Raw genomic sequence first — 18,225 nt, forward strand, 5'->3', positions numbered from 1 at the left:
TTGCTGTTAAACCAGGTTTCGTCCCACTTCACTCAAAGTAAGAATTGATATTAGTTGCGAATTTATAAAGGCGTGAGAGTTTCGATGGAGGCTGTAGAAATCATGTCTCTTTTCTCCTTCTCTCCTTCTCCCTGTCGCAGTCCACCTTTCTCAGGCCCAGATCCCATGAAAACCTACAACATCATACTGAGGGGGATCGACATGATAGAATTTCCAAAGAAGATTGCTAAAAATGCTGCAAATTTAATTAAGAAACTATGCAGGTGAGCGTTTTAACCACAGTGTTTCTGAAAGGGGCATCATGTGAAAAACTTGTTTAACAAAATCATTATCTTACTTTTAGGGATAATCCATCAGAAAGGCTAGGAAACTTGAAAAATGGAGTGAAAGACATTCAAAAGCACAAGTACGTATTTTTTGCTTATAACTCTGATTTTAGAGTTTAGAAAACCCGAGGAGTGTTTCTCCAAGGTGACTTTCTTTGCATTGGTATATGGCTAATATAGTTATCACCCAGGAAGACCCAAGAGAAAACACAGCATGTGCAACTTTCAAAGGCCTTTTTTTTTTTTGAGTGTTTGAGCTGTATTTGAATCCAGCTGTGACTTTCCAAACTGTCACTGATTCAGCCTCTCTCAATTCACACTCTCTCTGCTCCATGAGCCCACACATGCAGAAAATTTGCACTTTTAAGTTGGAAAAATCTATTCTCTACCAGACTATTCAAAACTAAGTTTTCCATCACATCATACCTTATTTTTTAATTAAATGAAAAAATATATTTTTCAGACATCCCCCAGTTAGGTGATTTGCCAGAGAAGCAATGCAGGGCGGCATCTTCAGGATGGAATGTTCCCTGTTTTGACCATCCAAATGGTCATCTCTTTTGACTGTCTAACAGGACAGTTGACATCCTCTCAAAGGAACTTATTTACTGAGATACCTCCGAGTCGTATTTAGATGCCTGCTAAGGATTTGGTATAAGCATTTGCTATTACTGACAAAGAAACTTTAGTGGTACAGTGGAGGATAATCAGCTGAGGCGACGGACACACTGAGCCAGGGACAGATGGGAGGAAAGTTAGTGATGCTCCTGACTCTCTCCTGATTCTCTCCCGCTAAAATAAAGTATCCTGGAAGGGCTTTGCATATTATGACATTTATTAAATCGTAATAGATTGGAAACAAAGTCATACAGACATTATGACTGAAGCAAAGGGATAAAAGTATGTTTGAACGCTGGTGTTTAATTTGACAATTATACTTTTAAAAATATGCATTGCATAAAGTAAGCTAATTAAAAACACTTCAATTAAACAAACATTTTTGTCTCATTAAAATGTTCACGACTGCTTTCTACCACATGCTTCTCTGATACGTTGTAATGAGGGGAATTTAGCTGAGATTCAAAGCCTGTAACTGTCTATATTTTTCTTTTCTAGATGGTTTGAGGGCTTTAACTGGGAAGGCTTACGAAAAGGCACCTTGACGCCTCCCATAATTCCAAGTGTAAGTGCAATTGCAGTTTATCATTATATAATACACAGGATGGTGTTTATGTCAGTCAACAAACCTAGTATTTTTAAATTTTATTGAATGATCACATTAAATACAATACGTAAGACGTGCCATGTGAAAATAATCTCATGTTCTAAAATCCAAATTTAAAAACATACACATTTGGGGGTGGTTACTGTGTGATTTGCACTTATCTTTTTAAAAGTATTTTAAGTTTCATTTAGTGATAAGTAAGTTAACTTTTGTTACTGTAAATGCTAAATACATGCAGATAAAAATAGGAAACAGTAATGAACCTGCTGTTATCAGTTTTATCAGCTATCATTTCTTAGCCAGTGTGGCTTCATTTATGTCCCCCACAATTCTTTCTGTCCTCCCCAGGGTGATTTTAAAGGACTTCTGGGCACACTGTGTATCTTTTCAATCCTTCCTCTGAGTTTTAAAAGAGGACGATTCTCTTTTCTGATAGATTACTGAGTGGACTGTTGACATGATGTTGACCAGAAACAGATCTCAACTGATTGCATTTTTATTTTTCATCAGTAATGTGTCTGTTTCATAAAATATTTGGCATCATAATTAGAGAGTGAAAGGGCAATTTGTGATTCTGGGACTTTTATTTGTGTGCTGCTTGTCTCAAGACTGACTCAAGACTGCTGTTTGTACAGAGACATTTTCCCTTGTAAGATTTATTTCTGTACTAATATTTGTTTTTCATTAAACAATATCATGTCAAAACAAGAATTATCATGTCTCAGAGTACAGATGGTAATTGCATTCATCAAGTTTTATTTATTTATTTATTTATTTATTTAGTCTTTTTCCTTTTTATGGGTACTGGGATCGAACTCACAACTGCCTGCTTGCAAGGCAGGCGCTTATGCCGCTGAGCTAAATCCCCAGCCCCATGAAGTTTTATTTTTAGGACAAGAGCAAAGTAAGAAACTGGTGGAGATGAATGTTAGACCCATATTACCCTCACCTAAAATTTAACAAAGGTCACTTTTTATGGGTTTTACTGATGTTTTATAGATAGGGCTTGGCCCAGTACGTTTTCAGTAACTGTTCAAGTTTAGAACGGGCCCCATGGAACCTGGCTGCTGACTGCTTCTTCAGCCTCATCTTTTTATGTAGGAATCTTTTCCTTCATTCAAAGCACAGACCCTTCCCCCAGTCTCAAGATTTTTTTTCATATGCTTTAACTTCTTTATTAATTAAGAAAATAAAATCTGCTTTGGAATTCTACTACAGAAAACCGGGTACATCCTCTTGTTATTCATCCTCTCCCATTCCAGGTTGCATCACCAACAGACACAAGCAATTTTGATAGTTTCCCTGAGGACAGTGATGAGCCACCCCCTGACGACAACTCGGGCTGGGACATAGACTTCTAATGGATTTCTCTTACCTGCTTCTGCCTTGCTGAAGACAGCTTTTTCTGAGACACAGCTGCCAGCAAACTTGAGGGAAAGAGAGAAGATTAGTGCTCGGGGTCACCATGATGCCTTTGATCGATGCTGCTCCAGTAACTACAGTGGCATTAGGACTTATGCTTAGATGACAATAGTGCTCTTTACATGTTTTCTGTTTGACTCTAAAATAGCAGTTGACATGGTGGTCCTGAAGCAAAGCCTTTCATCCGTGAAGAGATGTTTTCTGTTGCAATGGTCTCGCTTTGCTCTGATAATCCTTTGAAAGACTGTAGGAAACACATCAATCTAGTAAAAGAGTCTGTACCTTGCTAGAATTATCTAGATAATGAAAGAATAATATATTGGGTACGATAGGTTACTATGGTACAGAATTTAGGCTAATCCCTTTCTTCAAGTAAAGGTTGTAGGATTTCTTACTGCAAGCCGGTGTATATACCGTATGAAAGAGGACCACACATCTGTGGGCCACAGAGTTCATGTCAAATCAGTGCTAAAAGTTTCATGATTTTATTTCCCAACAGTGCTGACGACAAGACTGAATGTTACCTTTTCTTTCAGACAGATTTTAAAAATTGCTAAGATAAAAGCACAACGGCTGCTGTGAATATTCACAGCAGGTGTATATGCATTTTCACAGAAGATTGAAAAGATGCATGATATTTGTTTGTTTCTTTTGATAAATTGGCATGACAGCGTGGAGAAAAAGGCAATTCCCAAAACCATTTCATTTTTTAAAAAGATGTTGTACTTAAAGATGGTCCTGGAAATAAGTGACTAGCAGCCAATTGGTTTTGTTTATTACCTAATATGCCCTCAAACTGAGGCTTAAAATATTCCCTTTTATAAAAATAAACCCTTGGGATGAGGGTAGGGTAGGGTAGGGTGGGAGGGAAAAGTACCCATCCAAAAAGTAAAATAAAAAAAAAACAAAAAACTATAGGTGCTATGTATATCTTTCATCTGTAATGTCAATGTCTGAACAGGCAACACAAATTCTAATCATTATATGTCTAGCCAGACTCAAGCATTTTCACTAAATTTATTAAATCAAACGCATGTCAGATTTCACTTCCACAACATAATCTAGATTTGAGAGGGAAAATGGTGATTAAAAATCTGTTTGACCTAGCATTTTGTCTTAGGCCTGAACCAAACAGAGAAAGAGCGAGCATGAGATAGAGAGACAGAGACAGAGAGATAGAGAGAGCGAGAGCGAGAGAGAGAGAGAGAGAGAGAGAGAGAGAGAGAGAGAAAGAGAGAGAGAGAGAAAGAGAAACAAAAACAAAGTAAGCACAAAGTCACGATTCCTAAGATCTACTAAATCAGAAACCTTACTTCTATGAGGTCAGAGAACAAGAAAGGAAACTGGCCACCTGTTGATTACATTTTTTCCTTGATCGAACTCAAACCCTTGTCATAGTAGGAAAGTATGAGAGAAAAATGAAAATCTGATATTTTAAAAATAAACAGATAAATAGAAAGGAAACATCATGATCCTGAAATTTCATACTAGCTAGGAAAGACGAGATGTGAAAACATCCAACTGATTTTCTTTTTTGTCATAGGGAAAAGAATCTACAAATTAAATTGAGTCTGTTGTTGGCAGGCCAGTTGACCATGATTAGCTGTCATACATAGCAGAGCCATTTGGGAAGCTTTTCTTGAACAGATAGCATTCTATCCATGCAGATAAATGGATAACCTTCCAGCTGTCTCACTGATTTGGAGCTATATGTAAATTTGGTATAATAAATACAGGTTTGCTGTAGAGTTTTTAAAATCAATCAAATATACGTTACCACAAAAATATGTCCAATCAGATCATGTAATAGCCAAGAAAGCATATATTACAAATTTTATTTTAAATTTTCATATTCAAAACTACCTTAGAATGTGACATCAGAATAAAATATTCTAAAATAATTTGGAGGATAAAACTACTAAGATATTATTGTCTTTGGAACTATCCCTCTTATAAGCAATTTCTCAAAATCAATCTATTTGCCAACATGTATATTTTCTGCTATACATTTTAGAATATAAAATTAAACATATTATATTCTAGCTCTGAATACTATTTCAGAAGTGTTATATTTCTTTTCATTGGGTTTTAAAATTATACAGTTCCACATTGTCTTATGTTTTCAATAATTTTCATTGGAAGTGCTGTTAAAGGCTTGCTAGAATAATGAAAAAATAAATGTGCTTTTACAATTACTGAAATATCCAAAACGCCCCTGAAAAATGAGCACTTACTATGGATTTTGTGACGATGGTTCAAGTCTAAGACAACCCATGATTTGTATCAGTTCTATGGAGAAGGAAGAAGTAGCATTCAGCACAGTGTGACCTTAGTGTTTTGGATTTTTTTTTCCTGCTTGTAACTGCATCTTGTTCATTTCACCGGCGCCATTGCATTAGGATGTCTAAAGCAATCACCAAAAACAAAGGTAAACTATATCTTCCGAAAATTACTTACTGATAACATTCATCTGATTTTCAACAGTGAATTTTAAGGAATTAAATCTTGTCTTAATGAAGACACTAGGGCTATAATTCATGGTCAGTCTCATAAAGTGCATCTCACTTTTTTCTGAATTGTTCATGGCCCCTCTTTTTATTTTCCTTTAAGAACATCTGAATCAGCTAGAATAGTGCCAACTCGTTTGATTTGTTAACTGACTTTCTTGTTAATACTTTGAGTTTGGGAAATAAGGGCTTTCTGTGTTTGTTCAACCACAGGAAAACTGCAAATTGCAAAGGGAAGGAATCTTGTAATATTTGAAATAAATTGAACTCATTAGAGAAAATGATTTCTGGAAAATTGATATAATCAACTTTTATGTTTGTTACCTTCTTCATTATTAAGATATGAATCAGATCCATGTCACATTTAAAACAAATTTATTTTCATTATCTTCTTTATGAGTCATACTTTTGCTTAAAATTACAGAGCATACATGTGAATTACACATGTATAATAATAAAATCAACTATTAAATCTCTCGTTTCATTTATGAATGTTGATGAACTGGTGATGAATTTAAAGAGGTCAGCTACCACATTAAACACAAAGATTTTAGAACTGATACCATAAAATAGAGGTGATCTGTGCATTTTCCATAACAATGTTTTGTTTCACAAGGACCACAGACAAATATTTATGTAAATAGATATTTTTGTGTGAAATTTTGTGGTACATATAACTTTTTTTTAGTGTCTCACAGCATTATTATTTCATTTTATTTGTATTGAATAATGTTTTTAGGTCCAAGTAGACTTGAATTAATGTCATAATTGTCAGTATTATTGAAGATTATGCCAACAGTACTGTTATTCATCTGTCCTATAGTTTAGAACATGACCTGGCTATCTGGCATTGTTGCAAGTGCCTTAAATTCATGGCATCTTATTAAAAAAAATTTGGTGTTATGCTGCATGACAAGACAAACACACCTCAAAATGTTGTCCTTTCTTAGCTTGCTGCGTTTTACAGTTCTTTCTGCTAACGATTTATAAGCCTTTATTACATAATATTGATCAATTACAGAAATGATGAAGTTGTTCTCTTATTTCTGTTACATGTACCAGAGCTGTGTATCTGTTAATGAGATACAGCGTCATTTCTGTGAAATGTATAAATGTATGTGCAGGTCAAATTAATATATGACATACTATCAGTCTGTATACAGGTATTCCTGTTTTGTCGAGCTGTGCAGATTCAGTTTTAAAAAATTAGTGCAGTCAAATTCTACCACATCTCATTTGATAGGCTCCATTAACAATGGTCCAACCCAAAAGAAAAATTGGAAGTGACTGCTAATCACACCTCGTTATGAAACCAATGATGAAAAAGTACCTTGGTGCACCATTAAACAAAACAGGATTCTTTCTCTGAGTTCTTGTATATGCAAATCATTTGTAAGGAAAGTTTTCAACAGAACTAAGAAGCAGAGCATTGCAAGTATGTTATGAGCCCTCCTCTTTATCTGCCCCTGCATCAACAGACAGCTCTGGGACCTTGGCAATGACTCAGAGGTTTGGGCTTTCTGAGTAAAGACATTTCTTTAAGCATCATCTATCCAATTTATTTCAATGTATGATGTTTTTACAACTGGTCAGTTCTTTTGTATTCTTATAGCTATGGTTATTGGATTGTCCTCTTCCGATTTGTTCTACATGAAAGAGTCCTTTGTTAGTCAGAATGCAACAAACTGTCATCAAATGGTCATTGACTACTTGCACTCTTTTGATGTAGATTAAAAACTTTTTCATAAATTTAACTTGCTTTGATTTGCTCTGTATTTTTCCTGCAGCTGTAATTGCCGAGTGCCTGTTGTATACTTTATAGAGTTGAAATAAAAAAAATTACTTTTGAACTTAGTTGATGTTTAATTCCAGAAAAAAATGTAAGGAACAGTGTTAGTACACACTATTTGAGTTGAAATTCTATGTAATATTGTACAATGTCACTACAACAATGATAAAAATGTCTATAATCCAAGCATCCTTCATGACATAATCTACTATAAAACTAATACAATCAATGCTTTAAAGATGAGAATAATATTGTCCATTAGAGGTTATATTAGATGGGAGATTAGGGAATTTAGTTTCTAGGAAAAGTAGACTTCTATTCAGGAAAGATACGAGAATCTCAAACATAGGTGCTCACATAAAACCAGAAACTAGCAGGTTTATTAGGTTACCACCACAGTCACCAGTTGTTCCTATAATCATTGTCATCAAACTCCGAAGTCTGCAAATGAAAGGAAGAATTTTCAAATGATTTAAAGTGAAAAGCAAGTTCACAAGTCTTTGTCTAATATTTGTTCACTGGATCCCTCAGTTCATCATCAGACATGTGAAGAATATAGATTCGGGCAACACTCCCGTTATAATACCCTCAACTCTCCAGAACCCTTGGAAATATATTCTTCCTACATTGATTTGCTGCTCACTGCAATAAACGACGAACACACTAAAACTAGTATAGAATAAATCCCTTCAGTTTGGCGGCTTTTCTCATGTTCCCATCACCTTGTGGTGACAGTGAGTCAAAAACCCTTGTTTACGGGAAACTGAAAATTTGGCTCAATTTACTTTCTCAGGTGGAGCCAAGGAAACAATTTGAAAAAAAAATGTCAGTATAACACATCCAATAGTTTTATTTCTGCTGCAAATAGATCTATGACTTTAGAAGCCATTTTTTTATTTTTCATACACTAGATCTAAGAGTGACATTACTTAATACTGAAAGATTACTGCTTTTTATCATTCCCAAAGTAGGAGCAGTCTGCAGACAGACACTGATGACTATGATGAGATTGAAGAGGCGGGACTGGTCGGTGAAGGAGAGGGTGTCACATCCTGTCAGTGTGAATTTCAATGGAATTAAATCAGCATACAATTATTCAACTATAACAGTAGTTGTAGAATTTGACTTTCAGTCTTGCAGGGGTAGCTGGAGGCTGTAATCACCCATACTGATCACATTATAGTTGAAGACCTATCTTCAGATTCTCAGTTAAGACTTTCAAGGTGACATGTACATAAGGGCAGCTGCCACACTAACACTCTTTGCTGAAAGTCCTCTTTCCATTTTTCCTGTTTCCATATTCTCATTAAAGATCTTATGTGTTGGTAGATAAAACATTAGTGCTCATCTCTAACAGCTCTGTCTTTCACCTAAGGTGAATTCTGGCCCAACTGGATTTTGATGTCAGTTCAAGAATATCCAGTGTTCTCTCCCTGAGTACTGCCCTGCTTCACCTAAGGTGAATTCAAAGTACAAATCCACCCACGTTAATTAGCAAAATCAAATTTCCAGTAAAATCATTAGTGAAATCATTAAGTTTAACCTCATGAGAAAAAAAAATTGGAGCAAGAAGAGGAGGAGGAGAGAAAGAAAGCAGAGCATAGCTAACAACGTCAAAGAGTAGCCACAGATTTCATAAAACTTAATGGACCATATCAGGTTATGATTAGACCAGTGTTTTTTAAACATTAATGTCACACAATGTATCTGAAGTATAAACTAAAAGCATAATTTCCGTGATTGTGCACACTTACTTTGAAGTATTCCCTACAAATCTTAATTTTTAACAAGCACTGAATTTATTTTGACAGAAATGCACACACACACACACACACACACACACACACACACACACATATCCCCACACCACAGAAACAGTAAAGTACGTGGGACTATATTTCAGAAATGGTTGCGAAAAAGTCTCTACAGAATCATGGACACCCAAAACATACTAAATACCCCCAAAGTGTTAACCAATATTTGTAGTGCCTTAAATTCTCTTTTCAATTAACGTATGAAAACATGATGTTAATAATAAACCATTAAGGACTAGAAACACATGTTGATTTATAAAACCTAAAAATACATTTATACTTACTTTTGGTATCTGGTACATTAGAGTAAGGTAGTTCGAACTGATCTGCATTAAGACTGTCAGTCTACTTAAGGAGGAATAATAACGGACTTTTCTGGCCCAACTGGATTTTGATGTCAGTTCAAGAATATCCAGTGTTCTCTCCCTGAGTACTGCCCTGCTCCATGGGAACTTCAGCATTTTGATTTGCTTTGACCATAAAGGGGTAAGTCTGTCACTTTACACAGAAGCTGTAAGAGCCAGTTACACTTCAACGGATTTTCTTTCCTCCACCGTGTGATGAGCAACTACTAGGCAGTGGCTGCACTGTCAGCTTCAGAGGAAGGAGGGTGACAGTATATGGGAGCAGAGAATCCAGCCAATTCTCTAAGGCTTTGGCCTGGAATGAATTGCTTTCAACCACTAGCATTCTGGCTCTGTCTGCTGAAGCATTTCATACCAAAAAATGATGAGAGACAATAGGAAAAATTTCTAGGCAATCAATGAGTTTATTAAAGTTCATTGTGAAAGACTTTCAGACATTAAAGGTTTAAAACTTAGTTCTTTGATCACAGCCACATGTTACCTACTGTTGTAATTAGGCCAGTGCAGATTATCAAATATTTACAATGTTCCAGAAATTTCTATCAGATAATGTTGATCTGAGATATCATGGCAAAAGGAGCTAAATATACATTCATGCAAATCCAAACTGCATCTGTATTTCCAAAGTAATTGAAGAAAAAAATAATTTTACTCTCAAATTCTTTTTTACTATTAGAAGTAAAATATATATTCCAGGTCATTTTAGGCTGTGACCATAACCTGGATTCCAAAACCATACCTGAATCATACAAGAAAAAAATCATAATTCAGTTTTCCTATCGACATGGGCATAAAATATTTTTTTAGTGTGTTAGTCAGTGTTTCATCAACATGACCAAAAAACAGAGGAAAACTCTGAGGACTAAGATTTATTTTGGCTCACGGTTTCAGTCCACAGTCAGCTGGCTCCTGTGACAGGTCAGAAGCATCATGATGCAAGGGAGTGATGAGGGGAGGTTGTTCACCCCACTGCAGACAGAACAGAGAGTGAGGACAGAACAGAGCAGAGGAGGCTGGGGACATGCCCCGTGACCCTCTTCCTTCAAGCAGGCCTGGCCTTCTGGTGGCCCATTCAACTGTGAACTCATCAACACTCTGATGAATCCCTCATGTTACAATCTCTTCCCTAAAGGGCAAACCCCAATGCCTCTACATCAGGACACAGCCTTTAACACAATGATCCTCCAGTAAAACAAGTTAGATCTACATCATATCCATTAGCAAAGTAATTCCCGCAACACACACATCTTAAAAATAGCCAACTTCACTTTATCTTTGGGATAAACTTTATACCTGGATCACTTGCCTCTATGTGTAAACCAGGGGTGGTGATCCACAGAATGTGTGTCACTTGTTATTCTTCTAAGACAAAAGATGTTAATGTATGAGTTGTTTTTTTTTTTTTCCTAAACTAAAATCTCAGCATTTTGGGTTAATTGCGGTGTTGGCCCTTTGTAATCAGTGTGTTTTTAGTTGCAGTTTGGGCTCTTGTCTCTAAAAGGTTCCCTTCACTAATGTAGACCAACAGGAAGAAAATGGAGGTTAAGCTGTTTTCTTCTCTTTCAATATTTACTTTTTATCAGCACACGTTTACAGCACACAGTGATCACATTCCTCATGAGGAGGTGGTGCGTGGATACAGCACACCTTAAATCTTTTCCATCCGCTTTCTCTTGCCTCCCTTCCCTTCTGCCTTTTCGTCTCCTCATTGGCAAAAGATCTCCTTTTGTATTATTGTTTGTATCGATGCTTCTTTCACTGATAGCAACTTAAAATGATGAGCACACACACATTCATCTTAAAGCTCTCAAAAACCTGACAGCAGATGCCGTTTGACCTAGGATAAGGCTAAATTCATCATAAATTGAAAATTCTCTAAGTCCAAAGTGCATTACTAAGCCTCGCCTACCTCACATCCGAGCTCAGCACCCAGCTCACTGTGGGCACCCCTGGCTGCTCTTCTGATTGCGGAGCTGACTGGGAACTGCACTGCCCCTGCCCCCATTTTCTCAAAAATAGTTTCATTCTTTTCCCCTGGTACTGGAAATTGAACCCAGGGACTCTCGAATACGATGTCCCCAGTCCCTTCTACCTTATTCCCTTCCTATTACCTTCCTTCCCCTCCTCTCTCTGTCTCTGTCTGTCCTTCACTTCCTCCCCCGTTTCTGTCTCTCTCACTCTCTTCCTTCATGTGCAGACAGGATCTCACTAAACTGTCAAGGCAGGACTGGAACTGCCTTGACAGCCTCCTTTAGTGCTAAGACCTCAGATAAGAGTTTTGTAAGCTATGGCCATATCGCTGACATTCCAGGAAAGACCAAAAATCAAACTTTTAGTGTGGTTTTTTAATGAGTAGGTATTTCTTTTGCACCATTTTCAAGCTGAAATATTCTAAGCTCGACCAGTATGAAACCAGACCACCTGTATGTCTCATGGGGGAGTATTCACAGAAATCAACAAAAGCCAAATACCAGGGCTGCGTTTAGGGATGAATCCAAATTTTATGTGGCTTTTACGAATATTAAGAGTCACAGGCCTACATCGCTCTTAATAAACTTTTAAAAGGGGGAAAAAACCACTTAACAAATACTGGATTATTTTCTATCTCATTCATTACATTAAAACTCTTTTATTTAATTATTTATCTAATTTACATTGTCAACAAAATGATAGCAATGTAACTTCCCAAATTCAGGATTCTGCCTGCCAGTTAGAAACTCTACATAGGAAGAACACACGTGCTTTAGAGCTGTAGACCTCACAGCTCCCTTCTAAAGTTATCTGCAAAAGCAAATGATAATAGGGAATAGGAAATGGAAAAACAAAAAGTTGATATAATAGCTAATCTGTCTTAATTCTTCTATAAGTTTAAGTAAGTTTGTGGCTAAGTCGATTTCACAAAGCTGTTGTCACCAAAATATCCTCCACGCACTTGTTAAATGTGGATACTATTTTTAAAAAATTCTTTTCTTGCTGTAAATAGTAAGAATTACTGAACAGTAAAATTCTGAGAATATGTGGTATTGATGGAGAACACAGCTCAACACGACACTGATAGATATTATTTTAATTTTAACATACAGACATCGGCTCAGGAAGTGGAAGCGGTATAAAAGATACGAGTACTGGGCTTTGGAAAACATTAACTGCCTTTCAAAAGAGCCACCTCAGGGATTAATAAATGCTTTGCAATTTTTTTCCTGCAAAGAACTTCTACGAGATTTCCACCAGGGGGCAGCAGAAGAACAGGTTTCTCTGGCTCCTCCTGCGGGGAGCTCGGTGGCCCTCAAATCCGGAGCTGTGCCCTCCAGGTCGTATCGCTGCCCCCCTCGCCCTGCCCTCGTCACCGAGTCAGAAGGGCCTGCATTATTTGCCCAGGACCTGACACCGCGAACCCACAGCGCCGATGCAGAGTGCACGGATGTGAGCAAGCATAACCCACCGCGGCTGAAAGTGCTGAGCTCGGTCTGCAGCGCGAGCAAACGGACTTGGGGAGCGCGCCATCCCGGCTCAAGTCTGATTAGGACCGGGGTCCCAGGCCGTTTGATCTTCGCTCATCAAAGAGAGTCTTTAATCAAGCTCCATTTTACACTACTGTATCCTGGCGAGGGCCTGAGACACTAAAGTGCAGCCTCCGTGAGCAGCTGGCCCGGTTCCTGCCCTAACGCCTGGCCTGAGTCCGGCTTTTAGGACGGAGCCTAAATTTGGGCTCTGGGTCTCCGGGATAAGCTGCTTCCTCACCGCCTCTTTCTGTGGCCACCTGGACCCCTCTGGAAGCTTCACTTTTGCAGTTATTCTTGCAAATACAAAGTTGATTAAGATTTGCACTAATTATTTGTGTCCCCCAGAAAACGTTCCCAGCTCCGTCTCGCTTAATTCTTGGTCCACTCTCAGGCAGTTAAAAGCCCTGATTTTTGTTTTGCACGTTAAGGTCCTGCAATATAGATTCACTAATTTGAGAGTTAGGTATACTTGAAAAAATGTGCTCTAAAACATTACAACCAGTGTGTGAAAGAGAAATAATTTCTTTCTACACACCACACCAGGTTTAAACCATTCATCTTATCTCCACAAATTTAAAGGCTTAAAACTTACATGTCAACCTCTTCAAAATCACCACTGCGGATACTGATTCAGTGTCTCCTTTATCTTCAGACTGCCTGAAAGAACTTTTGACAAAACACAAATGATTTTACCTGTGCAGGAGAGGAAGAAAGAGACGCTTTTGTAGCCAGAGGACCACTCCTGCCACCACTGCATCTCATTTATGAATGTAAAATCGAGCCACCATGAGAGTACAGTGGCTTTATCAAATTTTCTAGTGCCAGTTGGCACAGTGGAAGTGCCTAGACCCCACCTCTTGCTGCCATGGCAAGGGGCCCTTTTACACCACGACCCTCGGAAAACACTTACACTATGAGCAAGATAATAATAGGAATTTAGTGACTTGGTGGAGTGTAGTTTTTCTAGATAAGGAGGCTGTTTCATGAGAATCTCACATCCTACTTTTTGCTGGCCTTAGTCTGTCCTGGTGGTTCTTAATATTAAATCTTTACAGAGATGTTAGGGGGGCATTGCAGTTCCTTTACCTACACATCACAACCTTTCTTGATGGTCAGGGCATCAGAAAAGATGCTGGCAGATATCTAGATTAGGCACAATCCTCACTGATTTTCAGTCAAATCTTTTAAAATTGTCGCTCTGTTCTCAAATGAGCTTTCAGTGTCCTGCACCAGGGTCCTCTGTACTAGGTTAGATAGCTCCCATGAAGCCTGCTTTATCAGGGCTGGCCATCTCCACTGACCAAATAAACATAATCATTGTCAAAGCTTGCCTTCTCTTTGTACTGGGCCCTTAGAAAAACCCAAACTTTAAAGAGACGCATACCAGGGGCCCTGTCTGAAAGCTCTTTTAACATTTAAAGGAACATAAAGAGCAAAAAATCTTTAGAAGTCATTAAGAAAGCTGTAGCATTTTTTATTAAACATCAAGAATGAAGAATCCCTGCCATCAATTCAATATTGGCCTCACCAAAAATGTTGGCCACACCCACCACTAGCTCAAGATGGTTTTCCTAGAGAAGTAAAACTAAATGACAGCAAATCTTCTTCCTTTAATAGTGAGAAAACTGAAAGGAAGGAAGAAAAGGGAGAATGAGAAGGAAGAAGAAAAGGAGGAGTTAAAATGCAGCAGTTATAGGAGAACCTCAGATAACAAAGATGGAAAAGATGGCTTGTAAGTACATGTGACATCTTATCGTCTGGAGTTGATGAGTAGTCTATGCCTGGCATCCAGCCCTTTGCATTCAAAGAACATGTCTTATCCCATTCCTGAGTTTTAAGGTTTAAATTCACATTAGTAAACATACTTGCTTTTCAAAAAAATATGACACAAAATATTAAACTTATTGGGTTAATCGTGGTCATATTTAAACCAGACCAAATAACAAGCAGCATTTCCTCTAGGAAAAACCACACCTAGTCTGGCACACCGGTATCTGTCACCTAGCTTTAGAAAGAATCAGAGAATTGCAGAACATTTTTCACCTGGGACTTGTTGGTCACAGTTCCTCAACCTTTTGCTTTCTTCCCCATGATGAAACTGTTATCTGCTTTAAAACAGATCTACCCTGTTATGATTTACCTGCAGATGTACGTCTACAGCCTCATGCCATTGCAAGGCGAGCTTCTGGGAAGTGGTTGGGTCTATGGGCCATATATCCATCTGTAAACTGCTGAGCTGACAGCTCCATGTCATCTCCAGAGGTGGTATCTGATGAGAAGAGACAGGTCACTGGGGGCTGGCAGGGTTTACCTTCCTCCTTAGCTCCTCCTTTCTTTCTCTGTGTCCAGTATGCCCTACTGTTGTCCTGCCTTAAAGTCAACTGACCATGGACTGAAAATCTTGCAAACTGTGAGCCAAAAGCAAACCTCTCTTCCTCCTTTCTGTGGGAATTGAGTATTGGTTTCAGCGGTGAACAAAGTAACTAAGACCGATTTGGGTACCACAGAAGTGCCTGGTTGCTGTGACACTACTGACCATGTGGTTCAGAAGCTTGATGGGAGATCCTGTCAGAGCTCCAAGACCAGAATGCTGAGTAAATGCAGCCAGTAAAGATCGGGCTTAAGAGGGTTCAACTGGGAGCAAGGAGTCCACTGGGAGTTCAGTTCTGAGTGATGCATGGTGAGATCCAGCAGGAAGTGTGTCTACATTTTGCTTATGTCCTGAGACTTTGAGGGAGAAGTACATTAAGTGTGGTAGATTAGTTTGGTGAAGGAAATTTCAAAGCAGCCTGATGTTCAAGCTGTGGCACCCACATTGTTGGTGCCTTTTAGCTAGCCCTACACTGAAAACCAAGGACAAGTGGCAGGGTTAAGTGAATTAAAAGTTTCTAGTTTCATCAGAAACCAAGCTCCTGTAAAACTGATGCTCCCAGAGATGGAGCAGAAGACAGACTGCTTAAAGGATTAATATTAAAAGGAGATCAACTACTTTGGCTCAGGAGAACAGGAAAAATATCTTGAAGACATATCATAAAGTCATACTGAAAAGCTCTTTAAAGTTCAAAGTTGCAAAAGTGAAATGTCTTGCTTTGTGAAGAGACCACAAGGGCACCCTGATAGAGACAGGCAGCTTACAGATTTGATTTCCTGGGATCTGGTTCGGTTTTCAGCCACCCAGGCATTTAGAGGTCTACCTACTACTTAAGCTGGTGACGGACCTTGGCATCATCTTTGTTTTACAGGCACGCAGAATGGAAGAACTGAGAATCAGGGAGGCTTCCACACAGATTTCAGAAGAAGGCCTGGACGACCAGGTGGTGTAACCCTGAGAGAGCACTGCATGACGCTATGAGAGTGAAGCCAAAAATACCTCAGAGACTCCAGGAAACTGGAGAAGCCAGGAATGTCGAACATCTGAACAAAGCTGCAGGGAGTGAACAAAGCCAGCCTCAGGGAGAAGTCATGAGGACTACAACCCCTGGCAATGCCTTAGGGGAGGGGCCTCCCCAGCAGTCTGGAGTTCATATCTACCACAATTTGCCCAAGGCTCTAGACATGGAGCTACAAGATTTAATGTTTGCCTGTGAGGTTTCTATCTTGCTTTGGTCCCACTGGTTTCTATTCTCCTTTTCTTTAGCAACAGGTTTACAATCATATGTTGCAGTGTTTTGACTTTCTTTTGATTTTCCACAGCTGAAAGTTAAAAAGAGTTTGCCTTATGTCTCAGAGGAGGCTTGGACATGGACTTTTCAGCAATACTGAAACTGTTAAGACTTTGGCTTTGGCGACTCTTAGAGATCATCTGAACACATTTTGCAATAAACCTCCCTTAATATATTTGAAATATATTCCATAATAATGGGCATCACTGAATATTAAGTAGTGCTAAGGAAAACAATGAAATTTACCTCTTCTCCTACCTTTTGCACCTGATGCCTGTGAGTAAACCAACTTATTTAATTTTTTTCAAATGGCTACTGTACTAAAAAAGTAAAATTTTCTATTTGGAGCAAAATATTGCCTTGTTATATATTCAGCCTTCTCTAAGCACCACCTACCTAATTTCTCACCTGCATAACTTGCGAGTTTACATCCTCCTCTCACCACTAAATCACTGAAAATAAATAATAAGAATGCTTATCTTTTATTAAACAGATTCAAGTATACTGCTTAGCACAGAGCAGGAATTCAGATATTGATCTACTCAATATTAGATTTAAACACACAATAACTTCACAATAGCTTCAGAAGTAACATGAAAAAATAGGGAAGGTAACAATCACACATCTGGTTTCATTCAGGAATCAAAGTTGTTAATAAAATTCTGCATAAGTTTATCAGCCATGTACCATCTTTTCTGAAAAGAGGGAAAGGAATTGTCCTTTACTGTGGTATGCCAGAATTCTAGAAATATCTAAATTGGATGATAGGACCACTCTTCAGATAGGCAAGAGGTTCTTTCCCTACATTTCAATACCACACAAATTTGAGATAGCTTATAGATTTTCTAGTACAGGAAACATACTCAACATGTCAATTATTGATATTAGCATTGATATCATGCTACTGATGATATAGTAATCTAAATTCCTATTTTTAGGAATAGGATCTTTTTGCCTATATAAATTTCAAGTCCACAGACTGGCAAGGCCTATCTCCCCATGGATACATCGCATCATTGAACTGCAAGCTCATTTTACGTTTTTTTTTTCAAATGGTCACTTTTTGAAAGTAAAAACTCCTATTCTGTTTCTAAATTTTCAATTTGTTTTAAATATTGCAAGAGAAGGTGCCAAGTCTACATCATTAGACATATTCATGATGAAACCTTAAAAATAAAAGTGGGTCTTAATTCATGCTGGACTTCTAAGCTAGAGTTATCAATAAATCAGAGGGAATTTCCAAAGAAAAATGGAACTATTTATTTATTTATTGGTACAAGGAATCAAATTCAGGACATTGTGTTTTCCAGGCAGTTACTTATGACCCTGTGCTGTATCCCCGGCCCAGAGAGATGTAACTTTGAAGAGAAGGATACCATTCTAGGTAGAGAGACCATTATGGATTGTCTCTAAGCCATTATTCAATGACTTCAAAAATCCAAGGAACCAGCACACAGAGTATCACCAACTGCTTTTTAAATATACCTTTTCACTCAGATTTAAGACTTTAAGACTATGGTCACACCCAGTGGCCCTCACGGTCATGACAGTAGTAAGTCAGCGTGTGGAGTAATTATTTGAAGTGTGACCAAAACACATGATGGACACCTAA

At 38.1% G+C, this 18,225-nt stretch overlaps 1 protein-coding gene across 3 annotated transcripts in view; it reads left to right on the forward strand.

The window, feature by feature from the left end:
• The window catches only part of Prkg1 (protein kinase cGMP-dependent 1), a 1,159,508-nt gene extending 1,152,178 nt beyond the window's left edge, over positions 1-7,330 (forward strand). For all 3 annotated transcript variants that reach the window (XM_063239051.1, XM_003473935.5, XM_023566675.2), the window contains 4 exons: positions 141-263; positions 344-406; positions 1,443-1,509; positions 2,814-7,330. In XM_063239051.1, coding sequence (XP_063095121.1) covers positions 141-263; positions 344-406; positions 1,443-1,509; positions 2,814-2,912 — 352 coding nt within the window. In that variant the 3' untranslated portion in view covers positions 2,913-7,330. The remainder of the gene's footprint in view (positions 1-140; positions 264-343; positions 407-1,442; positions 1,510-2,813) is intronic.
• Positions 7,331-18,225: the final 10,895 nt, after the last annotated feature.

The sequence above is a fragment of the Cavia porcellus genome, unplaced genomic scaffold, assembly GCF_034190915.1.
Source record: "Cavia porcellus strain 051 isolate PalLab524CR breed Dunkin Hartley unplaced genomic scaffold, mCavPor4.1 scaffold_28, whole genome shotgun sequence".
Classification (NCBI taxonomy): domain Eukaryota; kingdom Metazoa; phylum Chordata; class Mammalia; order Rodentia; family Caviidae; genus Cavia; species Cavia porcellus.